General features: G+C 32.1%; 3 protein-coding genes across 9 annotated transcripts in view; 2 read left to right on the top strand and 1 right to left on the bottom strand.

Moving 5' to 3' along the window:
• Positions 1–24,420, top strand: part of Cngl (Cyclic nucleotide-gated ion channel-like) — a 70,461-nt gene extending 46,041 nt beyond the window's left edge. For 4 of the 7 annotated variants that reach the window (XM_015981005.1, XM_015981012.2, XM_015981009.2 and 1 more), the window contains 15 exons: positions 2,904–3,085; positions 6,586–6,705; positions 7,035–7,101; positions 7,150–7,824; positions 11,702–11,832; positions 11,888–11,971; positions 12,243–12,301; positions 12,362–12,456; positions 15,349–15,510; positions 15,569–15,807; positions 15,860–16,336; positions 19,326–19,637; positions 19,686–19,940; positions 19,988–20,858; positions 23,548–24,420. In XM_015981005.1, coding sequence (XP_015836491.1) covers positions 2,904–3,085; positions 6,586–6,705; positions 7,035–7,101; positions 7,150–7,824; positions 11,702–11,832; positions 11,888–11,971; positions 12,243–12,301; positions 12,362–12,456; positions 15,349–15,510; positions 15,569–15,807; positions 15,860–16,336; positions 19,326–19,637; positions 19,686–19,940; positions 19,988–20,858; positions 23,548–23,889 — 4,071 coding nt within the window. In that variant the 3' untranslated portion in view covers positions 23,890–24,420. The remainder of the gene's footprint in view (positions 1–2,903; positions 3,086–6,585; positions 6,706–7,034; positions 7,102–7,149; positions 7,825–11,701; positions 11,833–11,887; positions 11,972–12,242; positions 12,302–12,361; positions 12,457–15,348; positions 15,511–15,568; positions 15,808–15,859; positions 16,337–19,325; positions 19,638–19,685; positions 19,941–19,987; positions 20,859–23,547) is intronic. The other 3 variants (XM_015981006.1, XM_015981010.1, XM_015981008.1) reach the window with 3 other exon arrangements.
• The window catches only part of LOC103313422 (GDNF-inducible zinc finger protein 1), an 87,912-nt gene that overhangs the window by 59,347 nt on the left and 692 nt on the right, over positions 1–27,873 (bottom strand). The window lies entirely within an intron of this gene.
• Positions 26,170–27,866, top strand: LOC103313423 (spindle assembly abnormal protein 6 homolog). The gene is made up of 6 exons (XM_008196648.3): positions 26,170–26,361; positions 26,405–26,568; positions 26,618–27,236; positions 27,282–27,425; positions 27,475–27,676; positions 27,722–27,866. Exons 1-6 carry the CDS (start codon positions 26,239–26,241, stop codon positions 27,784–27,786), a joined length of 1,317 nt encoding a protein of 438 aa, XP_008194870.1. The 5' UTR covers positions 26,170–26,238; the 3' UTR covers positions 27,787–27,866.

The following is a 27,873-nucleotide window of genomic DNA, read 5'->3' as shown; positions in this document are numbered from 1 at the left end:
AAACTACATCTAATTTTGATCTAATTTTGTGATTTTTCAGCTGATGGGCTAAATTTTTTGCTTATTAAACTTGAAAAGTGTTTTACTTATCATTGAGAAGTTAAAATCGAATTTTCTCTAGTAGCACAATTTGACTGAGGTATATTGCACTAACTTAACTACTGGTTATTAGTTGTCTAACTATGGTTATATTACGGTTAGATAACAGTCATGTCTTGGATGCAATTTGGCACATGCTAGTTTATGTCTGTACATCGGTTATGTAACCATAGTTATGTCTGGCGTATACAGCAAAGGTTATAAGACGGTTGTATAACTGTTACGTTTGTGATCCATTCTAGCGTATGCTAGATTCAGTTTATATATTGATGCTCTAAACGTGGTTATGTTACGTATAGATTTAGAGTGGGAATTAGGCATTTCTGGAACATGGTTTAAATAAAAAGCTATAATGTTTTTATTTCAAACTAAATAAACAATTATTTAAATCATTTAAAAAATAATTAAAATAATCTTAACAAAAAAATATAAAAATTAATACTAGCCTGGCGCATCCACCAAAAATAGTAATAATGAAAATACTAACTCTGGCTTCAAATAAGCTAAATTACATCTAATTTTGATCTAATTTCGTAATCGTTATATGACAATTAAACCTGGTTATGTTACAGATATATTTGATATGTATTGAGTGGAAATTAGGCATTTCTGGAACATGGTTTAAATAAAAAACCTATAATAATTTGATTTCAAACCAAATCAACAATGTTTAAATATTAATCTTAACAAAAAATATAAAAATTAATACTAACCCAGCGCATCCACCAAAAATGATAATGGTAAAAATCGTTTCTCTCACTTCAAATAAGCTAAATTACGTTTAATTTTGATCTAACTTCGTGATTTATCAGCTAGAGGGCTATATTTTTTTGTTTATTAAACTTGAAAAATGTTTTACTTATCGTTGAAAAGCTAAATTCAAATTTTCTCTAGTAGCACAATTTAACTGAAGTATAATTATTATACTAACCTAACCATTCGTTATATTTCACCAAGTTAATATAACGGTTATCTAACTATGGTTATATTACGGTTATTTAACAGTCATGTCTTGGATACAATATGCCGCATGCTAGATTTTGTCTGTACATCGGTTATGTAACCATAGTTTGGTCTGGCGTATACAGCAAAAGTTATATGACGGTTATATAAGTGCTATGTTTGTGATGCGATCTAGCGTATGCTAGATTCATTTTATATATCGGTGCTCTAAACCTGGTTATGTTACGGATATATTTGATATGTATTGAGAGTGGAAATTAGGCATTTCTAAAAGATGGTTTAAATAAAAAGCTATAATAATTTTATTTCAAGCTAAATAGACAATTGTTTAAATATAAATCTTAACAAAAAATATAAAAATTATTACTAACCCGGCGCATCCACCAAAAATGGTAATGGTAAAAATCGTAACTCTCTCTTTAAATACGCTTTTAATTACATCTAATTTTAGTATAATTTCGTGATTTTTCAGTTGATAGGCTGTATTTTTTTATTTATTAAATTTGAAAAGTGTTTGAGTTATCAATGAAAAATTAAAATAAAATTTTCTCTAGTAGCACAATTTGATTGAGGTATATATTGCAGTAACTTAACTATTGGTTATTGGTTGTCTTACTATAGTTGTATTACGGTTAAATAACAGTTGAGTCTTGGATGGAATACGGTGCATGCTAGTTTATGTCTGTATATCAGTTGTGTAACCACAGTTATGTCTGGCGTATACAGGAAAGGTTATATAACGGTTATATAACTGCTACGTTTGTAATGCAATATAGCGTATGCTAGATTCAGATTCTATATCGGTGCCCTAAACCTGATTATATTACGAATATAAATATTTGATATGTATTGAGAGGGGAAATTAGGCATTTATAAAATATATAAGTTAATACTAACCCGGCGCATCCACCAAAAATAATAACGGTAAAAATCATTACTCTCGCTTCAAATAAGCTAAATTACATCTAATTTTGACCTAATTTCGTGATTTATCAGCTGACAAGCTGTATTTTTTTATTTATAAAAATATATAAATTAATACTAGCCCGGCGCATCCACCAAAAATGGTAACAGTTGAAAAAAAAATTAGTTAATTATTTATTAATAATTTATTAAAAAACACTCATTTTAAAACAAAATTATTGAATTAGAATTCATTTTTGGAGCATAATCTTTTTGAAAAAATCCCCATACTAGAGTGCCATTTAAAAAATAGTATATTATATATAGAGGGTCTAAAGTGCAGCATTTAACAACCATTCAAGGGATTTAGGCATTTTGGTCCCGAGGTATACGCTATTTTTCCGAGACTAAAATAGATATTTTATTTTCTGTCTACAGAGACTAAAGTAAGTCATTTATTACCTAGAAAATTCATTTAGAGCAAAAAATTTAAAATATTCTAAAATATAACATAATTAAATACTGCACTTTATATACTATTTTGTGTAGTCAGATGTCGCACTGCCCTGGCAAACTTTTATTTGCACAGTCCATTAGTAGGTGGCCAATAACAATCACGCCTAATGTAGTGGTAGTATCCCATAACAATAACTTTTAACAGTCGGTTAAACCCCATATGTTACGTTATCACCAAACCACATCTCTCATAATAGCTAATGATCACAATTTGACGCTAATAAACAGCGCTATTTACGTTGGGAAACCTTAATAATTGATGGCACGGTACGACATGGATCGATGTTTAAACCGGAAACAAATGACTCCAAAGATAAGTTAATTCCGATAGGGGTTGTTCGGAGGCGCCGGCCGGCCGTCTTGCCCTGTATCAACCCCTAAATCACCTGAACCATCATTATATTATTGTGGTTTTATTACAGATTGACCCACCACCAAACAGTGGTCACAATGCTCGTAATTCCAACAATCGACTGATGGCAGACGATGGAAGTTCAGACGATGCCAATACACCTCTACAGTCACCTCGTTCACAAAACACCAGCCGAGAAGAAGACGACAGTTCCAACGCAAACGAATCAGAATGCAAGAGTCCGAGCCAAAGGTAAATAATTAGCAGAGCGGGAAAAAAAATCACTACTTCAGGACGTGCTTTTCCACCCATTACCAAATAAAACCCTTATAATAAAACAATAAAACTAAATTAGAGCGCCACAAAATCACGACATTTTAACGACAGTCATAAAAGTGGTGACAGTAGATAGTAAATTATAATCACACAGTAAGTACTTCCCCGAGCGCTTGCATCAAACTCTTCGCGATTTTATTACGGAATTCTGCCCTTTCATCATGTTCTGTTCTTGCAGGGTTAAATGGTGTAGTTTTAAACATTGTGGGTTGGAGAACTAAATATACAATAGAGCAATTTTCCACTAACACAATTACCGCTCGTACCATAAATACGACAATTTGTTTTAGCAAATTTACAACTTAAAAAACATGAAAATTGTTGCGTGTTGGCTAAATTGCAGCGTGTGTTTAAATGCTTCTGCAATCTGGCAGGCACTCGACTCCACTCCTGATTGGAGCTTTCACCGTTTCCTCTTTGATTGAAGTCGACTCCCTTTGATCCTTTTGTTAAATCGGGCGACTAGGTGCCACAACATAAACAAAACGCGTTTCCGCTTCTATTTTATTGTCACAGGGGATTATGAAAATTTCGTGTAAAACCTCATCGTCAACTTGATCAATTGCCGTCATAAATCCTCACTGTAGGTTTCATTTACGGCAAGTATGTGGTAATTTGGTAAGAAAATCAATAAGTACTGGAAAATATTACCCACCTTGAACGTAATTATCTCGGGAGCGCAGGCTAGGCTTCCAACACAAGAGATAAATGTCTCTCCGAGCCAGGGATCCTACTAATACTTTTTACCACGTATTGTGGGCTGAATAACTCTGGGTTATCAACTTTCGGTAACTTTGACCCGCATCAAATTTATTTACGCAATGTATTACGAAATTAATTAAGGCGACAAACAAATATTTTTTAGCATCTAGCTATATTTTGATATCTTCATGTTAAAGAAGAATGTTTCCAGTAAAGAATTGCGTTAAGTACAATATTATTCCAAATTCCCCTGAATGTTAAATGTTCCACAACCATCATGTTAAAAAAAGAAAAAATTCTGGATCTTCAATTTATTGATATTTGAAAAAAAATTGTTGTTAATGTACTAAAAATGCCATGAGGTGTAAAATCGAATTTTTATCAAACTTTTTTGTCAAAAATGTTAAATGTGTGGATAAAAAATGCGAAAAAAAAAATATAATAATTTTCTGAAGAAAAAAGATTTCTACTTAATATGGTCAAGTGAGCAATGGTCATTCTTTCAGACTTTGTTTAATTTTTTCAAGAATATGAAAGAAAAAAGAAAAAAATAATTACATCGCAACTTGTTAACATGTTAAAGAACAATATTTTTAAGAATAATGTATTGAAGAAATACTATTGTTTCAAACAACCAGTTAAAAATGGCATGTTTTTCAGACTATGTTATTTTTTCAAAAATGTAATATCCTTTTAAGACGAGAAATTCAACCAAAGAAATTACGTGTTCTCATTTTTTGAGAGTTTATAGAAGACAATGTTCCAATAATGTAGTGAAAAAATAAAAACTATGAATTAAGAGTAAAATTTCTTTAAACTCTGTTTTATTTTCTCAACAGTGCTAAACGTTTTAAAGCTCAAAAAATGTTACGTGTACACAAATGTTATCTAATAGTCTGCCAAAAAAATTATTTCTTAATGCCGTCAGGTCTTGTTAGGTGTTTTTAAGCTGATATCTCAAAAAGAGAACGAATTACATATGTTCAATTAATTGTTATGTTAAAAAAAGACGCTCCCTAATATAAAAAAATTAAATAAAAATATGTGTATGGTGGTAATGCCATCACCCTTAATATAAAATAACAAATAAAGACCTACTTCATGAGTCAAAATAGCATTTTTTTTAATTTTCTTATCAGAACCAGTATACAGGATGGTCAATATTAAAAGTATTTTCTACTAGAATATCTCAAAAACTAATAGCAGCCCAGAAATCAGAATTTTTTCACAATTTTGCAACAACTACTCATAATTAAAATTAATTAATTATAAATATTAACATCAAGAAAATATGAAAATTTTAATTATTAATCAAAATTTTATGATTTCTACTCTAAAACAACGATGCTTAAATGATGTTTTACGTATAAAATTCTTAATAAAATTCTTGTCACCAGCTTCAAAAATTACGTTTATTTAAAATTTTAATTTAATTTTTCTGAAGGTTCTCCTCAATTTCTCTAAAATTTAGTAATAAATTATTCGTGCACTTTAAAAAGTTAATAAGCTAATGTAATTTATAGTTTCAACGAGTGATATACTCATTAAGAAACATAACTATTTTTTAGTTTTATAGCTATTTCAGCAAAAATGCCAAATGTTTATACGTATTTTGCGAGAAAAAAGTTTTTGGAAAAAAATATCATTTAAATTGGAGTAATTCTTTGTATTCTAAAATTTTCAAACATTGCCTTGTAGGCGATAACTTAAAATACTGACTTACTACAACTGGTATATTAATATTTTTTGAAGAATATTTTTCTAGTTTCTCGCAGTTTAGAAAATGAAAATAGAATTTAAAACTTTTGTTGTCCCGTCCGTAATCGCAAACATCAAATGTTGTTTTTATTTCTTACGTTATTAAACAAAATCAAAAAATTTTAATTTCCAAATTTCCACTGTTGAATTTTATTATTGTCAAAGTCATTTATAATTAAAACCTGTCTGAATAAATTTTTTAGTGCTATTTTCACACACAAGATTTTTTTGTCCCGTCCGCCATGTCCCGTCCGTCATCAATTTGTATTTATTTTTTCTGCTCAAATTTCAAATTCTAAAAATGCGGCTATAACTGTAAGTTGCAAACAATTTGACTGGTACTAAGTTCCTACAAAGAAAAATTCACTTCTACTGATACTGTTCGTAAAAACTGAAAATAAAATCTAAAAATTTGTCCGTCAAAATGGAATAGCTCTTTAGCAACCTTATTTAAAAAAAATTATTTGGTCGACGTCGGCATTTCTACAGTTTTGAAACAATATAAAATATAGATAATAGTTTTGAGAAATTGTGAAAATAACAAAAAATGGAAAACCAAGAGAAAAACATTGTATTTAATTATTCTTGTGGCTAGCAACATTTTTTAATTTTTGTTTTGCACAAAACACCGCTCGTTCTAAAATGACACAAGAAATAATAATTTTTGCAGCGACTGTAAAAAAATTCTGCAAAAAATCACAAGCATAAAGAAAAATATAAAATATTTAATAGAAACGCTAAATTCTGTTCAATTCATTAGTTTTTGAGATCTAGTAAAAATGACGAAGCCCCAAATTTTGACTGAACACGGAAGGTAATTTTTATGGTGGTAGAATTTTATTTTTGAAATTGTTTTTGTATAAATGATAGGCAATGTGTTTAATTGTCGCTGTGTCCTTTTGCACTGTGCACTGAATGTGACCATTAGAAACTAGAGTAGACGATGATGTTTGCAGAAGCAAGAAAGGCAAAGACGACCATCAGCATCAGAAAGAGGGCGGCAAAGCGGCATCGCAGAGCTGGAAGAACCTCAAAGCCGTTATGGCGTACTACCACTCGCTGCGCAAAATCAAGAGGTTCATTCCTAACACTGTGCAATTTTGTAATTCTTTCCTACAGTTGATTCTATTCAATGTTTGGTGGTCTCATCTCCTTTGCAGACTCTGTAGGAGCTGTAATTCTCTAGACTATCTCTGTGTTATTTATCATAATTGGTGTGACAACCGTTCAAGTTGTCGTAGAATTTTTAGAAGTTGTATTTTGCATGTTTTGGTAGAATCACCGTCAAAATACAACTTAGTTGTTCACTTCATTTCTGTTCTAATTGATGTTTTTTCGAGACGGTTTTGAGCATTGTGCTGGAATTTTTCCTCGCATCGAATGCTAATCCTGTTCTCCCTTCCAGGACGAAATCCAACCAACGATGGATGAAATTGAGGACGACGGTACAAATTTCGTCTGCAATGCAGAAGGTACTCCCTATGACTTTTAACGTTCCGTTTATTTCACTTTTTTCCCAGAAACCGCCCCTGAAACGTGAAGACTCCTTTCTGAAGCGCTTCTCATCGCGTCAGATCCCCGAGACCCAGGAGACCGTCGAAGACACCGGAAGCGAGGGACCTGGTGGCGACAGCCACTCGGCGCCCCGCCGGCGACGACGTCCACGCAAGCAACCGCGTTCTGTCGTCAACCCCGACGAAAACTTCTACTTCTACTGGCTGTTGGTGCTGACCGTTTGTGTGCTTTACAACATGTGGACTCTAATCGTTCGCCAAAGTTTTCCCGAGCTCCAGAGTATGGTCTCGAACTTTTGGCTGAGCTGTGATTCTCTAAGTGATCTGGTGTTTATTTTGGATCTGATAGTGCAACTGAGGACCGGCTACTTGGAGCAAGGCCTTATGGTTTACGACTCCAAGAAGTTGGCGTGCCACTATTTGCGCTCACGTGCCTTTCTCCTAGACCTGGCTGCTCTTTGTCCTCTCGATCTGCTCCAGATCAGGCTCGGACCACAACCGCTGCTCAGGTGTCCGAGATTCCTCAAAGTCTACCGTGCCGTTAATTACTATTACATGGTCGAGTCGAGGACGGTCTGGCCGAACCTCTGGCGGGTCGTCAACTTGATACACATTCTTCTTATTTTAGCGCACTGGTTTGGGTGTTTTTATTTTCTACTCTCCGAAGCCGAAGGCTTCCAGGTAATTAACACCTAATTATTTTTTCAAACGGACCAGCAATTTTAATAAAAAATGTTGGCAGCAAAAACCCTCGCGGAAAAGACAGAACTTTTTCTGAATTTCCGACAAATTACGTAGTGATAACAATTTTTCTAAATTCTAAATTTAGAAATCACCGTCGAAATGTAGACGCAACTATGTTAAGCATGTAGATAACTCTCCAATATTTAGAAAGAAAGTGACTAAAATGTGTCAATTTTGAAACTAAAGCTGAAGAAAAATATAACTTGCTTTAACTGTGAGCTTATTTTCAATAAATTACAGGGAATTTAAACTCGGTCTTTATAACACCTGTTTATTCTTTCGCCGAATAAGTTTTTCGGTATGGACGCCTTTATTCATTAAATTTTTTGTGAGAGGAGCTAACATTTACTTGCTAACAATCAGTTCACCTGCAGATTCTCTAAATTCTCTTTTAGTTTGCGACATTCTTCTAAGATTAGTCCTTATAGCATGCTACACTCTTTTATAAATTTGTCTTAATCTTCTCTGATTTATTAATAAAGTCTTCCCCAAACTTAATTTTTTGTCTTTATTTAAAATTTTAAACTTAGAAACAATCTGTTTCTTTTTTGTGTTCTTTATAGTTTTGTGTGAAATACTTTTAAAATATTCTTTTGCGTTCTTTTAACAATCTCTTCTATATTTTTTTCTGATTTTGTCTAAATCCATCTTTAGATTCTTTTATAAACTCTTTTTTTAATTCTCCCTTAGAATTATTTCATAGGCTCGAATCAAAAAGCTTTTCACCAAGACTTTTCTCTAAAATATTTTTTGTTTCTTCTTTGATTATTTTCGTACTCTCTCTGTGTTTTACAAACTTTTCTCTTGTTTATTGTTTTCTCTATATTCTTCAGCAGTTACTGTTCCGATTAGACTTTTTTCTATGTTCTTCTCCAAATGTTTACTGTAACTTTTCCTCTAATTTTTTTTTAGTTTGATCAAATTCTTTTCTAAATTTAGATATTTGTTTAAAATAAACTTCTCTGATTCATTAGTAAAGTCCTCCTTCCTACTTTTAGATTCTTTTATAAATTCTTTTCTAGATTTATTTGCTATATTTTACTCAAAGCTGATTTATAATCACTTTTGAACTTATTAGCACTTTGCTTCTTTTTTAAATTCTTTATAATTTCGTTTGGAATTCTTGTAGATTATTCCATGGTATTGTTTCTATACTTTCTTTTGGTTTCTTTTCTTCTCTCATTCTTTTCTAAATCTACCTATAGATTCTTTTATAAACCCTTCTTTTCATTTTTCTTTAATTATTTTCTAACTTCTTCTCTACATTTCTTTGCATGACTCTTTAGATTCTTCATTAGCTACTGTTTCGACGAGACATTTTCTAGATCTTAAGCCTTTACTCAAAATTCTTTTATAAAAAAAATTATAAACACGAATTCTATTTTATATTTTTTAAAATCTCTAAAGCTACGTTTGAATTCTTGTAGGTTATTATTCTAAAGCATTGTAGAACCAGAAAATTTCTTGATTCTTTTCAAAATACATTTTTAGATTCTTGTACAAAATCTTCTCTTGATTTTTTATTAGTTCTAATGTTGAATTTAACTTTTTCTCTAAATTATTTTTTAGTTTGATCTAATTCTTAACGTGTAACACCAATAAATTATTATAATCATTAATTCTTTTCTAAATCAGGTTTTTCCTTAAAAATAACTTCTGTGAGTTATTAGTAAAGTTCTCCATCCGGACTCTTTAAAATTATTTCGTAAAGCCACTTGATTCTTCTTGAATTATTTTCTAACTTCTTCTTTACAGTCTACCAGACTCTCAAGAATAATTCTTAACCTTTACTCAAAATTCTTTTATAAATAAACTTATAAACACTGATTCCTTTTTAAATTCATTACAGTTTCATTAGAAATTTTCGTAGTTTATTTTATTGTTTCTCCCGTAGAATCAAGGAATAAGAAGTTCCCAGATTCGTTTCGAAATACATCTTTAGATTCTTTTATTAAATCTTCATCTCTTCTTTCTTTATTTTCTAACTTACTTTTCTCGGGATTATTTTTTAGATTTTTCATTAGTTACTGGTCCATCTAGCCTTTTTTAGATTCTTCTGAAGATTTTTCATTTTTCTTCTTCCCCAAATGTTAGCGTTAAGTTTTTCTATAATTTTTAGTTTCTTCTCTAAGCTCTTCTCGAAACTTTTTTGTAGTTTTTCCCAAATTTCTTCTTTAAATTCTTATCCACATTCCTTTAGATTTTATTAATTTAAAAAAAAATCTAGATAAGTCAAGGTATACTGCTTTTATATAAAAATCTTTGCTATTATTTCTTTACGTTTATCCAATGTCTTTTTTAAATTCATCTCTAAACTTATCTTGTCAACTCTTCTTAAAATTCATTAGAATCTTTTCCAAACTATTCTGAAGATTCTTCCGTATATTTCTTCCTATTTTTTGTATATTTTTCGTATATACAGCTGTTTTCTAAACCTCCTTCTAATCCCTTTAAAATTTTTTCATTAACTTCTTACGCAGTTTTTTTCAAGAAGTTTTTTTCTTGTAGTTTGTCTAAACTATTTTTTTAATTATTCCTCTTTGTTCTTTTCCTAAATAATTTTCTTAAATTCTTGTCTAAATCATTTATTAAGATTTTCATTTTTTATACAATCCAGAAGTGTACCTTCTGAACACTTTAAAATTAGTTCGTAAAGCTACTTTTAGATTCTTTTATAAATTCTTTTCTAGAATTATTTTCTAGACTTTACTCAAAGTTTATTTATAATCACTTTTGAACTATAAGCACTCTGCTTCTTTTTTGAATTCTTTATAGTTTCGTTTGAAATTCTTGTAGATTATTCTATGGTATTGTTTCTATACTTTCTTTTACATCCTTTTCTTCTCTCATTCTTTTCTAAATCCATCTATAGATTCTTTTATAAACTCTTCTTTTGATTCTTCTTTGATTATTTTGTAACTTCTTCTTTAGATTTTTTTCCCTACATTTCTCTACATGATTCTTTAGATTCTTCATTAGCTACTCTTCCGTCAAGACATTATCTAGATCTTAAGCCTCTTTGTTCTTTTTCTAAATAACTTCCTTAAATTCTTGTCTAAATCATTTATTAAGATTTTCATTTTTTATACAATCCAGAAGTCTACCTTCTGAACACTTTAAAATTAGTTCGTAAAGCTACTTTTAGATTCTTTTATAAATTCTTTTCTAGAATTATTTTCTAGACTTTACTCAAAGTTTATTTATAATCACTTTTGAACTATAAGCACTCTGCTTCTTTTTTGAATTCTTTATAGTTTCGTTTGAAATTCTTGTAGATTATTCTATGGTATTGTTTCTATACTTTCTTTTACATTCTTTTCTTCTCTCATTCTTTTCTAAATCCATCTATAGATTCTTTTATAAACTCTTCTTTTGATTCTTCTTTGATTATTTTGTAACTTCTTCTTTAGATTTTTTTCCCTACATTTCTCTACATGATTCTTTAGATTCTTCATTAGCTACTCTTCCGTCAAGACATTATCTAGATCTTAAGCCTCTTTGTTCTTTTTCTAAATAACTTCCTTAAATTCTTGTCTAAATCATTTATTAAGATTTTCATTTTTTAAACAATCCTTTTTTAGTTTCTTCCTTATCTATTACTAAATTTTGTATAGATATGTTATAGTCTTCATCTTTAGACACAAAGTACTTCATTAAATATCAATTTATCCTCAGCTATTCGACAATAACTCGTTCAAAGGAACAAAAAACTGAATTTTGACGAAATTTCAACTTAATAAAACACCAAAATTGTGACTTGTGGACTTCCGAAAGTTCAAAAACGCTCCGCCATTACGATGATTGTGGTTTTCAGGGTGATTGGGTGTATCCGTACCGTCCTGGCGATTACGCTACCTTGACCCGCAAATATTTAGGTTCGTTGTATTGGTCAACTCTGACCCTCACCACCATCGGGGATCTCCCGACTCCCGAAACCAATGCCGAGTGAGTTATCATTTTAGTACTTGTTTCGTTCGTTTTGAGTAATTCCCCGGTGCAGGAAGACGGACTCGGTGGACGGCCCTCGGTCTCTGCCGCGCAGAGGTGTCAAGTCCCGCCTGTTGCAGTTCAACACAAACAATGGGTACGTCCCACCCACCACATACGTGTATGTGTATGTCTGCCGGCACCCCGCGGCAGGACTGGAGGGCTGTTCACCCTCCGAGACGTGTTTTTACGCCACCAATGCAACAAACAAACGCTCACAGTTCTCGAACAGCCCAGTCCTGCCGCGGCCCGTCGTCTCCCATCGATTTTTACGTGAACAAGGTGTTTGTCTGTTCGAAAACTATGAGTGTCTTCCCTAGTGTTTTTTTTTGTTGTTGTTTAAATTTGCTTTAAACGTCCGTTTCCAGATACATTTTCACGATAGTCAGTTATCTCATCGGAGTGTTCATTTTCGCCACTATCGTTGGTGAGTCGAGTTTCGACGCCTAATACTTTCTAACATTCGAATTTACTCGACTTTTTACAGGGCAAGTTGGTAACGTGATAACGAATCGCAATGCGAACCGTCTGGAATTCGAACGGCTTCTAGACGGAGCAAAGACCTACATGAGACACCATAAGGTACAGTTTTAAAATGAGAAGAACCAGATAACGAGAAAACTTTTCCAAACGTATTTTGCATCAATTTAAACACATGCGAGTCTCTTTAAGAAACTTAGTTTCCATTTTGCATTTGAAAAACTTGCAGAAAATTTTTCACTATCTATCAAAAAGATATTATAAAAAGTAAATCAGCTACAAGTATTTTTACTACCAATCACACGATATAAGTCAGCGATTGTTATTTCATTTTTTCTCTATGCATGTAAAATTTGTTCAATTTTTTTCTACAATTTTTTCTAATTAAAATTAATTAATTAAAAATAATATTAGAATGTCACAGGTAAAAGTTGTACTTTTGTGCCTAATAAATATTGCTTTTATCAATTTTAACCACGAAAAACAGACTAAAAAGAAATGTAAAATAAATGTCTCACCTAACTTTACAAAGCCCGAGCCTAATGTACGTATAATATATCTATCTTAATCACCAATTAACTAAAAACGTTGCGATTTTTTGAAGAAGTAAACAAACTACAGAAGACTATACAATTTTTCAAAATTTATAATTGAGTTGGTATCGCATTATGTACCTATTTTTGATGGCATTTTAAGGCGCAAGCCTAGTTAAACCGCATTAAACCATTTATGTTCAAACCATGTTGTTTGAAGTGAAAATATTATTCACTAACCCGGCGCATCCACCATTTTTTCAATAAAGTTTCCAATTTCCAATTTGATTTTAAATTAAACAAACACCTTGTTTTATGAGATATTGCTCTTATTAATGTCTTATTAGAACACTTTTGTTTTATGTATATTCGAATTGCTATAACTTGGAAAACTAAATCTGAAATTTACGTGAAACTATTTGATTTGAAAAACGAAATATTGCAATATCAACGAAATAAAGAGAAAATATCAAAAATTTAAAATTCGTCACTTATGAAATACGTACATGGCCCGGCAAAAGTATCAAGCAAGCATTTTTTGCCTTAATAATTTCAGAAAATAATTAATAATATCCAATAGATGTGAGATTATTTTTGAAGAATTAAATTTTCATAAATCCATTTAGTTTGTGCGTAAAAATGTTTGTTATTTGTTTAGTAATTATTAAAGGCGCAGGCCTAGTAAGATGATATGAAACACTCTCTACAAAAAGACAATTAAAAATATTTAACAAAATTTCTTTTAGACCTGAAGGGTTGGAAGAATGGCAAATGACAAAATGTTTATTATTCTTTTAGTAAATCATAAAAGGCCCAGACCTAGTAAAATGATATGAAACACCCTGTAGAAAAAAAAATTTAAAAATTCTTCAAGGTTTTGAAGAACAGCGATCTCTTGTAAAATACCAAACTGAAATGTGCGTACTCTTGTGAATATAGCTAAAGCAAGAGCACAACATATCTAAAATTCACTCTAGTTTTTTATCTTTATACATTTTATATCAACTTATGTGAATAATTACGTTTCCGAATAAAATAGTGCATGTTGTTTGAAGTGAAAATAAGATTATCTAAACCGGCGCATCCACCATTTTTAATATTTCCTGATAAAGTTTCCAATTTTTGTATCATTTTAAATGTAAAAATATAAACGAGAACTTTGTTTTATTAAATGATACTCCTATTAATGTCGAATACGAAAATTTTTATTTTATGTATTATAGAACTCTCAGAATTTGGAAAACTAGCTCTAACATTTAGGAGAAACCATTTGAATTGAAAAACGGCAAATAAAATATTTCATAAATTTGCTTCAAAGATTACATCGCAATATCAACGAAATACGAAAAAAAAACAAATATTTTAGAAAATCCGTTTTATTTTAAAATTTTTTAGAAATCCGTTTAATTTTTAAGTTCTAAAGTAATTTTTAGTATATCATTAAAGTTGTGTTCCCCGCTCGTCACAAAATTAGTCTTCAATTGTGGCATTTCTTTGAAAGTCACCTAATAATAAAATAAAGCAATCTGTTTGCAGATGTACAATATTTTTGATATTTAGTTGTTGCAAAAACAAGTAGTATTTTATAATGTCTTAGCTAAATTAACTGATATGCTTACAGCACTTTTCACAAACATATTCTTGAGAAACCAAGTGATGTCTAACCCGGCGCATCCACCATTTTTCAAAACAGTCGTAAAACCTAATCTGCTTAATAAATTCTAGAACAAAATCAAAGTGTGTTTTGCCCACAAACAAATCTTTATAAATTTATCAAATATAGTAAAAAAGACCACATTAAAGCAATTTCAACTAATGTTTACGATGTTACCAAATGTTTTGGTTATATGGTTTCTTAGAATAAACATTTAATTCACATTATCGAGATCGCAGTGTATTGTAGAAAAGAAAACCAATAAAAAAGCGCAGAGGGTCATAATTTCTCTTCGTCACTAGTTCGTATCTCTTTAGATCTCCTCAACCTTATAAGGGTTAACCCCCTTCAGACAACCTTTAGCTCTTGGTGTCAGCTGGCAAAAGGTCTGTTATAACAACAACCATATGAAAAAGCTACTGTAACACACTAAAACACATCTAGAAAAAATATGATTGATAGGTAATGTTCCCCGGAGTTTTATGAGTTTTATAAACTTCAGTTGTTTGATTATTTTGGTCTTAAGAAAGTTTTTTAATTAGGAGACGTAAACGTCCGTGTAAACTATCAATTTAAAATTCCATTTTGAAATTATTCCTGTAATCCTTGTTTTTAAGCGAATGCCATAAATTTTCACACTTTTACGTATGTTATCGTTTATTAATTGAAAGAGCGTTCAGCTGACCCCACATTTTAACCACAATGGCCACAATGTGTCCTCTGTGCTCCAATTTAACCATTTACATTTAGTCGAAATTCCGCATCCTTTATCGATCGCCTCATCTCCTAACGTCTATTTCCGTCCAGGTCCCAGGTGGAATGAAACGTCGCGTATTGCGATGGTACGACTATTCCTGGTCTAGGGGGCGCATACAAGGGGGTGGTGATATCAATACGGCCCTAGGCCTTCTCCCCGATAAGCTCAAAACGGAGCTCGCCCTCCACGTCAATCTCAGCGTTTTGAAAAAGGTACAAATTACTCAAAACCAAAATAATAAAACTAAACGTCTGATTTAAAAAAACAAAGGTAACGATCTTCCAAGAGTGCCAACCCGAGTTCCTCCGCGACCTCGTGCTCAAAATGAAAGCCTACATCTTCACCCCCGGCGACTCGATATGTCGCAAGGGCGAAGTCGCCCGCGAAATGTTCATAATCGCTGACGGAATCCTCGAAGTGATTAGCGAAAATGGCAAAGTTTTAACCACGATGAAAGCGGGCGATTTTTTCGGCGAAATCGGGATCCTAAATCTGGACGGTCTCAATAAGTAAGTAAATTCACCCCTCAAAGCCTAACTTTGATTCTCTTTCAATCGATAGAAGGACAGCTGACGTCCGTTCGGTCGGCTACTCCGAACTGTTTTCTTTATCTCGCGAAGATGTTTTAGCCGCGATGAAAGACTATCCAGAAGCTCAAGAAATCCTTCAAGCGTTGGGTCGCAAACGCCTGATGGAAGTTAAAGCCTCGGCGAGAAATCCACCACATCATAAGGAACATCATCATCATGGAATTCCCCACGTGCCTGACCCCAAAGGTCTCGTCGATAAAATTAAGAATGAAGCTAAGGGACTTAGAAATGCGCTTAAGAAATCGAGGACGCATCGAAAATCGGATGAATCGCTTGAACTACAACCCTTGCATACACCCACGAATAACAATAATAAAGGCACGCTGAAGAGGATGTCGAGGGTCAAGTCGCACGATTTGAGCCAGGAGGAGAACGAAAAGAAGGAAGTGAGCGCCGAACCGGTGACCTCGCCGCTAGGTGCAGGTTTGCCCCTCCTCCACAGATTAAGGTAAAATGCCCCAAAAAATCTTTTCCGCTGCTTCAAAACATTAATTTTTAATTTAAATATCTAAAGCTTGCTTTTTTTTCTAATTAATATATAAAAAATATAACAGACTTATTTCATGTTGGTACTTAAAAAATTGCCTAATTTGAAAAAAAATTGTGAAACAATAAGTTTGTCCACTTTTTCAAATTCAAAACCCAACAGTTTGTGATCATGTCCCTAGGAGAAGTGAATTTCAACTCTCCAGACAAAAAATGGACTTTACAACGCTTTCACTCAAAATAAATTCAAATTGTTTAAAACTGTTGTCAACTGTCTCGATCACAAGTAGTCGCAGTGTTTTTCTAAGTTAATTAAAATAGTATATTAAAGTATAAGTAGAAATTGAGGTCTTTAAAACACGCGCGATTTTTCGGACACGACGAGCCGGAGTGCTCGAAATAAAGCAAGTATTTATCATCTACGAGGTAAAATAAATAACCGATTTACACGAAAATGAGCCCAATACAACATTTTTTTCTTCGTATTTGAGTCAACAAGGTTTAAAATTGCTTTAAATTTGTTTAAAATAATCTGACGTTTTCTATTGAAAAAATAATGATAAACAGTTGTCAAAACTTTCTTACACAGAAAAAAAAAGAATAGTATATTAAAGTATAAGTGAATATTGAGATCTTTAAAATACGTGCAATTTTTCGAGCACGACTGCATAGCCGGAGTGCTTAAAATAGAGCAAGTGTTGCAAAAACCAGTTATCCACAAATACATTAAGTTATTTTTTTTATTTAAACATTTTGAAATCAGAAATACTGATATTTTAAATAAGCAAAATAGTTTACAAATTAAAAAAAAAATTGAAAAATGGTATTTGTGAGTTTTGTTTTTTCAGCTTATTCCTGAAAAAAATGTTTCTTAAGAAACAAACTAAACCGAGTGAAACAAACAAAGTAGCATCAGTGTCATTTTATTTTTTTAATTTTTGAGATGTGTTTTGACAAAATCTTACAAAATAAATGATTTTCAGGTTCAAAAACGAACTAAATTGACTGATATAAGATTATTAATATCAATTCTCATCAAATTTGGTGATTTTTCTGCCAATTTTAGCGAAATTATTCGAGAGAGAAAGTTTCATGTGTTAATGATTTGAAAAAAGCAAAAATTCCAATTGACATCGGCTTAATGATTTAGTCAACTCTTTGGTTTTATTTGAATAGAATTTTTCAAAATATTTCAGTTTCTGGCTGAAAAACGAATGAAACACACTAAAAAGCAAAAATTATGTAATTTTACACTTAATATGGTGGTTTTTCGATTTATTTAAGCTACAGTTCTAAAAAAATTTTGCTGAAAAACAACATAATTTTAGATCCAAATGTGATTTTTTCGCGTATTTTGACGAAATTCCGCTCAAAATTACACCAAGTCAAAAAAAGCTAACATCAATTTCTATTTAATATGTGATTTTTTAGTGTGTTTTAACAGGTTTATGCGACAAGTCCCTCAGTCTTCATCTAAAAAAAATAGATAACATCAATTTCGATGCTATTCTGTAATATTTCATTAAACAATTTTTCGAAAAAAAACAAGATTCAAACAAGGAAAACATAACACTCATTTTAGTATAACTGGGTGAGTTCGGTCTGTTTTTTCCAAAATTTTGTAAAATAAATACGCTCAAAAAGGGCAATAAGTTCTTGTTCTGTGAACAAATCTCAGTTTTAAAGATACACGTTAAAATAATCCACCCTTCAACTACTTTTAGCGAAATTTTTCTCAAAGACGTGTTTTAAAATTCGAAAAACGCAGAATTCCCACAACTTTTAGTCTAACTTCGTAAAATTTCGTCTTGATTTTTTACAAAATTTTGAGAGATAATTTCTTTACTGCCTATAAACCCTATCAAAATACTCGAAAAAGGAAAAAAAATTAAGTATTCGGCTAAACTTAGTTACTTTACACTTACAAGAAACAGAATATAACTTCAAACACGTGTTTATTTACTTGAAACAAAAAAGAATAAGACATTTTTCGAACAAACTTTATAGTATTTCGGTTTATTTTAAATCGAGTAAAACAAATCAAAGAACGCTTTGGTAAGATCTTGCAAAATAAAGTTCAAAAGCACCAAATCGCGTAAAATAAGCTAAAAAAACATCAATTTGTATCAAATTTCGTGATCTTTCAGCTAGCGTAAGCGAAACTTATAGAAAAAGTATTGTTTTGACTTCAAAAAATGTGATTCAACTGTTTTTGAAAAAGATAATTTTCGGCTAAATTTGTAGCATAATAAAATTTTGCGAAATAATTATGTTTCTGACTGGAAAATGTGCTAAAACATTTTCAAAGACAAGAATTACTTACTTTACTTGCTGCATTTTCGTTCTCTTCTAGCGAATAATCACAAAAAAACTAAGTTTAACAACATGTTTTTAATTATTGCATGATGAATTTCTTGTTGAAAAACAATATAAATCGAGCAAAATAAAACAAATGAAACCAATTTCGATCTAATTTCATTAGTTTTCAGCTAGGAAATTTGAAAAAGTAAGGGAAAAATAATTTTTGACAATAAAAAAGCACCGTGTTTATTTTGGTTTATTTTGATTAAAACAATCAATATCGAGTTATTTTTATAGATTTTAGATATTTTTTGACCAAATATTGTAAAATATATGAATATCGAATTCCAACACCGATTGGAACATGCTAAAAACTTATCAGTTTCAATCTAATGTAATTGAAAGATGGTAAGTATGAAAATGTTGAACTGCTCTTGAAAACTAAGTTTTGACAAGAAAAAAAAGCAAAGTATATTAAAAAACTGTTTTTCGTTTTGAAACATACTGTAGTATAAAACAGTGCCTACTGAAATTTGTCAATAGTACAGTTACGTACTTAAAGCAAATCTTGAAAACGTACGTTTAAGACTCCCTTGAGGTAAACAAAGACTTTTGCAAGGACAGAATCTGTACACCTGTAACTTTCACAGGTTATTGAAAGAGAAACAAGAGAATGAAGAACGTGCCAAAAGCGCCACCCCCCCGATCCTGTCACCTTCGTCTTCCAGTATTAAAAGTCCTCCACCGATCCCAGAGGACACTAATGAGCCCATAGGAGCTGGTCTGCCATTACTACAGCGAATCCTCATGCTTAAGGGAAAAGAGGGAACGATTAAAGAAGAAAAACCAAAGTTGTCACGAGCCAGCTCAGTCGCCAGTAATCCCACAAGCCCCACACCTCAAACCTCAGTCTCCAGAGGCTCCTTCTCCTCGAAAATTACAAGCAACAAATTATCGTTCCGGTAAGCACTCTATTACAAATATTATTACTAATTTCTTAACATTAACAGGGAGCGCCTCAAATTCCACTCGAGTGCCCCAAAAGACGACGTCAAAGAACCGTCCATTAGTGCAAGTGATAGTGTTAGTGACGCGGACAAAAGTGAGCCCCCTTGGAGCAAACTGAAGAAAGCGGCGATTTCGCGCGACCCCTCCGATCCATCCACCAGTGCTCCGCCCTCCAAAGACACCGCCACTCTCACCGAACAAGTGCAACAAAACCCCAAACCCAAACTAGTCCTCACCGGACGAACCAAACACTACAGGTGGACAAGTAAATAATTTTTCCCCGTGTTTTTATTTACTATTTCAGGTCGATTGACGATCTGTCACCGGAATACGGCGGTCTGCCCTTCGTCAAGAAACTGAAGATTTTAAACGAACGACAGAAGCTCGAAGAGCTGGAAACTGTGATGAAAACGCGTAGTTTTAGTTTAGATATTCCCGATTCGAGCCAAACGCCCATGGAAATGGACACTTTGACGCGCTCGCAGTCCGAAGGGTCGACCATGCACCACGACAAGAACCTCCTGGCTACGCCCCTAAGTGAGCTCAACTCGAGTAACGAATCGAACGAAACGCCCGAACGTCGAAACCTTCGCTCGATTCTCAAAAAACTATCCGAAGAAACACAACTGGAGTCGCAAGTCGCAACAATGCCGAAGAAAATCGACTCGACCGAGTTTAGGAAACTGATGAGGGCCCCCACAATCGAGGGCTATGCCGCGCGACACAGCAAATTAGCCAAAAGTGTTACTTTTAATCGAGACACGTTGCAAAGTCCCCCAAACAGTGCTGTGATGATCGGATCACCAAATCTTTTTACTTTTGTCAATTCACCTTCGGAGAAGAATGAAACTGCAGTGGATCATAAAAACGGCGTTCAGATTGTTAATAAACCGAATAATCAAGTCAAATTAATTAAAAATACGTTAGACGATGAACAGCAGTATTTCGCCGATATTCTATTGGCGATTAAGCAAGTGATGAGTGCACATCTGCAGGAACTGCAAGAGAAGTTTTACCAGCGGTTTGAACGGTTGGAGGAGGAAGTTCGAAGTAAAGACGAAATTATAAACCAACTCAAGGCACATATTTGGGAATTGGAAAAAAGTGCAGAAGAATCGATCGGAGTGAGTGAACGGAAATCCGATGAGTACTTGCATGCCTTTTGTGTTCACCCTGTATGTTCGATTTATTACTTCAACCTTCAAGTTCTGATTAAAAAAAATAAACTAGAGTAATTAGAAATTTATTTGAATTTAATTCGATTTTCTTCTCCAAAACGAACTCAATCGCTCGGAGTTGGCGAAAATAAAAACAATGCTATTGAACGTAAAACCATATTTTTTGGGCGAAATCTTTTAACTCAAATTTTTCCAACTCAAAAAATTAATAAATCGCATTTAATTATTTGAAAGACACTAATAATATAATTTAAATATGGTAGTAATTTTACACAAAAAAAGCTAAGTTGGGATGATTTTCGGACCTGTCTCGCCAAATTGTCTTCAAATATTTCCTTTTTTAACTAGATTTTTGCGTCTATCTCGGATACTCGGCAAAAGCTTTTGAAACAAGTGAGTTTGTGGTTCAAAAAAACTGAATCGCTCTTAATAATTTAATGACAAAACATTGTTTTTCTACGAGAAATTGCCACAAATATTTTTGATTGAAAACTAAATCACACAGCAGTGACTAAAACAGGAGAATTTTCACATAAAACGACGAAGTCCAAACCCGTTTCGGCAAAAGTGCTTCAAATAAATGAGTTCCTGTCTTAAAATCGACAATTTTCCAGCCTGTTTTGACAAAAAAATATCAATTATGTTCTTATAAAAAAAACACTAAAATTTTGGTAAAATTTGTTCGAAGCAATAAAGCATGCTAGTAAATATCACTCTAAAACGACGACTTTTATACTTGGGCACGATCTCTTTCAGTGAAATGAATTTTTCATTAAAAAATCAGCTAAAAATCTCTATAAAATAACTATTTTTGCACATGTTTCGGTTTGAAATAAGTGAATTTTTGGTTAAAAAATAAGCGACAATTTGTTGGCTTTTTAAGCAACTTAGGCAACATCTTATGAAATAAATAAGTTTCGTTTCTGGCACAAAATTAAGCTAAATCTTAATTTTGTGTTCTGAAAAACCGTTAATAACAAGCAGAAACAATCATATTTAGCTAAAATAATATAATTCAGAGTCAAAATGATAATCTTCAAACTTGTTAATGCAAAATCTATTTAAAAAAGTGAATTTCAGAGTCAAAAACGAACGAAATCGTTTGAAATTAACTTTTGCACTTGTCTCGAAAAAATCCCTTCCAACCAATAAGCTTCTGGCACAAATACGAATTATTGAGAAGGACTAACTTAGTTTTTTCATAAAAAAATTGAAACGTTTTTAATTGCTTAGACAGCGTAATCTTTCAGACCAAACCGAATATTTTTTAGCTTGTTTTTACAAAAAAATTATTCAAATATGTGAATTTTTTCTAAACACAGGCTCAGAATTAAATAAAATATAATATAACTCAGGTTTAAAGCGGTGTTTTTGGAACCTGTTGCGACAAAATCTCTTCAAATACATTAGTTTTTAACCCAAAAACACACTCAATCTTTCCCATTCATCCAATTTTAAGCAATAATAAAAAAGCTCATCAAAAAATAAAATTATAAAACGTGTAAAATTACTCAAACCTCTTCAAAGAAATAAATTTTTCATTTAAAAACTAGCTAAAAATCTGTATCTTTGTCTCTTTTATATTTGTATTTCATTTGTATCTCTCGTTATTTTTATTAATATTTTGGCAAAATCTTTTGAAATGTGTAAAAAATAAGACAAACTGGATGAAAAATATTAATTCAAACCAAAAATGACGATTTTCTAGGAAACTTCTTACTTAAAAAAATAATATTTTGTTTTCAGTTATCTGTAATAACGATTTTCTACCCAAAATCTCTTGAAATAAATAAGTCTCTAGTTAGAAAAACAAGCTAAATTACTCAGAATTTTGTTAAACATAATAAATGGACCTGAAGCCATGGATTTTTGTCTCGAATACGAGTTCAATCTTTATTAACTAGGTTTTTGAAGTTTTTTGTGATGTTCTAGCTCAAAAACAAGTTAAATTTAACTTGAGACAACAAATGCTTAGCCAGTTAAAAAAAACCTGTTCAATTATGGAAGTTTTTGCTATAAACCAAATGAATTAAGTCACTCAGAACTAACCAAAAACAGGATAATTTAAACCTAAAGCAAAGATTTGTAAGCAAATTTTGGAAAAATCCCATCAAACAAATAAGCTTTTCAATCAAAAGCTAGCTAACTATCTCTTAAAAACGACAATTTTTATACAAGTTTCGACAAAAAAAAATCCTGACTCAAAAAATAATTTAATAAATAATTTAGTTTTGTAAAAGGTTTTCTAGCCAGAAACTGAATTTTGGTTTTTGGATAAAGAAACAAATTAATTTACATTTAAAGCGACGATTTTCAGACTATTCATTCCACAAAATCTCTTAAAAAAATTAATTTTAAAATTAAAAAAGTATGCTAAAGTATGCTAAATATCTCCCTATTTTTTAAATAAGTGAATTGAAATTTTTGGAAATTGAGTAAAATAAGGTAATTCAGACTGAAAATGACGCTTGCTTAGGTAAAAATATAATTTTTTCAACGAACCCTGAAAAAGCTAAAAATGAGAAAAACCGGACAAATTTTGCTAAAATGGCACTATTCAAACTTGAAACAACTATTTTTAGGATTGCTTCGGCAAATGTTAAATGCGTAAGAATTTTTTCGCCAATTTTAAACAAGATAAATTAAAATAGTTTAGTAATTTATCGTGCGTTTCAATTAAATTTAGGATTCCTTCGAGACCGTTATTAGTCGAGAGCACCAGTCGTGGGAAGAGCCAACGAACGAAGAAGCCGAAGAGTTGCAAGAGTTACCCCAACACCCCTTGACTCCAATGCACAGCTGGCGCCCTCCCCAAAACACCGTCTTGGACATCGACTCAACCACCGACACTGAAGGCGATTCGTCGGAACAATCCGGCGACTACGAAAACTACAGCAACAACTGGGAAATCGAAATGTTGGCCGCTCAAATGCGCGAAAAACGATCAGCAAGTCTGGACTATAACACAGCAAGACCTTTGCGAAAAAGATTCACAAGAGGAGGAAGTGCCGATGCAAGAAATGACTGATATATACGAATTTTTCGCGTCATTATAGACGTCTATTAGTGAAAGAAAAACAACTCAATACCCTCGCCCAGAGACATTTTTATTAACCTTTGTATACACAAAAAATGAAGTTTTAATCGTAACGAATTACATATCTCTCCAAACTAACCGAGGCGTTGGGCGAGGCTATTGACAGTGGAGTGCGAACAGAATTGTGCCAAGTAAATGCTCAAAATTGATCTAAGATGTATCGAAAAGTATTATAACGTGCCAATGAAAAAGGCGACTATTTTTGACAACTAATATGTACACAACACTTAACGAGATATGGCCATAGTTGCACATGTTTTAGACAAAAATGTGGAGCTGTGCGCTTAATAATCTTAGAAAAATGCAATACCACTTTCACTACACTCAATAATTTAAAATAGAGATTGACCATTTTAGAAAGTACTAAAAGAAATTTATGTAGATACGAATGATGATATGAACTAGTAATAAAATTGTAAAATAAAATATAACAAATTAAAAATAAATCAAAAACTGAAAACACCAATGTCCTTTTCTTGAACCACCCCGTATATCTCGACGATTGCCAATTGACAAACTTACGGAGTACTGTAAGTTAGGAGAGAAAATCGCAGGATTTTCTGAACCCAAGGATATAGTACGTCAGAGAAAAAATGAGGGCGCTTAAAGCGTTAAACCGTCTTGGCGCCAACTCGTTTTAATTCACTAATTACGTGGAAACAAACGCAGAAATATTGAGCTTTGCACTCTTAACAGTCACTCACGCCATCATATAATCTAAAATCTTTTCCGCCTTCATCTCTATTTTTGGCAATAATTTATATTTTTATGGCCATGATTTTTATTAACAATATTTTTCGAAACTTTACTAAACAAACTCAGTTAACTAAAAACTTTTAAATATAAATTAAATATTTTCGTTTAATTTTTTTATAATTCAAGAAAAAAGTTGTCTAAGGATTCAACGCTAAAGTTTGAAGTAATGTTTCACCTTTACGGTCTCAAAACAAAAGGTATTTTCCCTTGATTAGGATGTGCTCTTACGTTTACAATTTGGCGCCTTTACGTACTTTTACCTTTTGCCGCATTATTTTCTTATTTCTGTCAGTTTTATGCTCCGCTTTACGTTTATATGTCTATGTGTTCTTTCAATCTATTATTTTTGTTTACGTGTTGTTTTACTTACCTTTTCTACACTTTTTTTCATAGAAAAATTGTTGCCCTGATCCGGGTTCGAACCCGCGACCTCCCCCGTCGTAAGTGGCGTTTATACCACTGGGCCACCGGGCCCCAGGTACTGACCGTCTTTTGCAGATATTTTAACACAAACTTTTTAAATAAAACAAACTATATAATTGCAATAATTCACCTAAAACGCAAATACATTCAGTTCAAAAGGCGGCGAATTAGCTCGAGAAAGCATTTTCTTCCACTTTTTTTCAATCTAATTCTCTAATTTTTCACCAGATTTCATCAAAAAATAACGCGCGTATAAGTTGATTCTACAATTTTAAAATTGTTTTTACCTTTTTTGCGACTTTCAGCTCGTTTTTGACCGAAAATCACCAAACTTGTGTATTTTCTAGACAACGCTTTTCGGAACTTCACTAAACAAACTCAGTTAACTCAAATTTTTTAGAGATAAATTAAATATTTTCGTTTAATTTTTCTTCTAACTTAAGAAGTAAGTCATCTAAGGATTCAAGGCTGAAAGGGTAATAATTTTTATTTTTTCACTTTTTGACAGATTTTTTCTCGACATTTCATGATTAATTAGAAAATAGAATGACAATGTAAGCTTGCCATTATAGCTCTAAAAACAAACAATTTTTATTAATAGCAAAAATTTGGTCTAATAATAATTTATTATGCCGTTTTTGCATTGATTAGTGTTTAAAAAATCATTAAATTATAAATACTTGTTGGGTAATGTATTTTTCAGTTTTAATTAAAAATTCAAAATTTTTTCATGGCCTACTGTAAAGAAAAAGCAAAATGTTATATTTTTTTAAGATTTCTAAAAATAATGTATTACACAAATAGACATATCAAATTAGAAAAAAATAAGCTTTTCAAAAATATCACAGCCGCCTACGACACCTATTTCAAAAAATAAAACTTTATATTATTACAGCTAAACAAATGATTAAAAAAACCTTCATAACGTTATTAAATTCTTTGTAAGAAAAACCTTGAGCCACATATTTTTTCATTTAAATTTTTGAAATTAGTTGGTTAAAATTTGGGAGTTTGCACGGTTGGTAGCACTATACCCCATGTCAGTTTCAAAAACTCGACATAACCTCAAATGCCGAATGTTTTTTGTGTTTTTTATGTGTAATGGCACACAGAAATGGTCATTGTTTATACGACCACAACCACAATTTGCAAATTTTTAATAAAAATGGTTTTATCGAGAACAGATGCTTGAATATAAACGTGACAGAATCGGCCGAATATATTGTAAGTTTTGTGCCCCAATTTCCCCGTTAAATGTGTTTTCTAGCATATGAAAGTGCGTGACATCTCCGATTTTGTTTTTAACTACACGTCTCACATTGATTTACGACACTTTGAGCTGATGAGAAGTGAGCAATGTCTAGATATTGATTTCAATGAGTTCAGGTCGAATTTAATTGATATGTTCCAACAGGTGCACACTCACGATATGTAAGTTTTTTTTGTGTGTTAGCTGACAAGACAATTTACGTAATTCCAGGTTTTTGAAATGTGAAATTGATCACAATCAGGGTAAATTAGTTTTTTATGGCAAATCTAAGATCAAGTCAATTGTGTTCTTAACGATTGATTTACAAATAACAAACCAGAAGGAGATTTTTAACGAAATGAACAACAACATTTTAGAGCTGCAAACAGCCAACAAAAATCTAACTTCGCAACTACAACTGTCCAAAACCCGGCTAAGAGACAAAGACAGTGAGATTGAGAAATTCATTCTGATCAATAAACAGCTGGAAAAGCGTTTCCTTAAAGACTTGCAACATTTGAATTGTGTTTTCAACACAAAATTGCAAGAATGTTCGTCTCTTCTGATCACTAAAATCCTAGCGTTAACTCAAAAGTTACTAAAATTATACCAAGATGTTGAGATAGTCAAAGCTGAATCTCTACTCAAATCGGACTCAAGTGCGCGTTTATTGCAAAGCATGGAAAATTTGAGGCTTGAATCGATTGAAACATCGAAAATTGTGAACGAATTAAAACGGGAAAATTGTAATTTAAAATCAACACAGCTCAGCAATGAAAAAATGATCGCAGATTTGAACAACACGCTGCAAAACCGGGAAGCTGAATTCAGGGAATTGAAGAAACAAAGAGTAATAATTTTGATTTCAGGAGGCGTTTAATAATCAATGTTTCAGGACGAATTTGAAAAAGATGTAAAACAAGCCACGCTGATAATTGCACAAAAAACCACAGCCAATGAAGAACTGGCAAGGGACGTTGTCAAAGCCAATCAAATGCTTGTAAATTTCAATCATTTATTGGACACGAAAAATCAAGAGGTACTAATAACGTATCAATTTTTGTGATTCAGTTGTGTCTTGCTTGCAGATTGACGAATTAAAAAATTCAATCAGTCGTCAGGAAAAAATTATGCAAGAACAAAACCACCGGTTTCACGAATTGTGTAAAGAATTTGAGGATTATAAAGCCGAATTTAATGCGGAAAGAATCAATAAATTGTCGCATGAATTGTTTACTGCCAATAAAAAGGTCGAAGACGTGGAAAAAGTTAACCGGGAAACTGCAAAATGTAAGTTTTTTCTGGTACTATTACGATTTTAAACAGTGGTTTCAGTGAATGAGCTGCTGACGAGAAAACTGGCGTCAGTTGATTTTCCACGAAGGAATTTTCTCTCGTAGTACTGTATTTTGTTATTAATTTTTGATACAAATAAAAAATGTTACAAATGTGTGGTAATAAATTAAATTAATTGAAAGTACTTAGTA

Source organism: Tribolium castaneum, chromosome 8 (assembly GCF_031307605.1).
Source record: "Tribolium castaneum strain GA2 chromosome 8, icTriCast1.1, whole genome shotgun sequence".
NCBI lineage: Eukaryota > Metazoa > Arthropoda > Insecta > Coleoptera > Tenebrionidae > Tribolium > Tribolium castaneum.
Note: the sequence above shows the minus strand (reverse complement) of the source record. Positions and strands in the feature narration are given on the sequence as shown.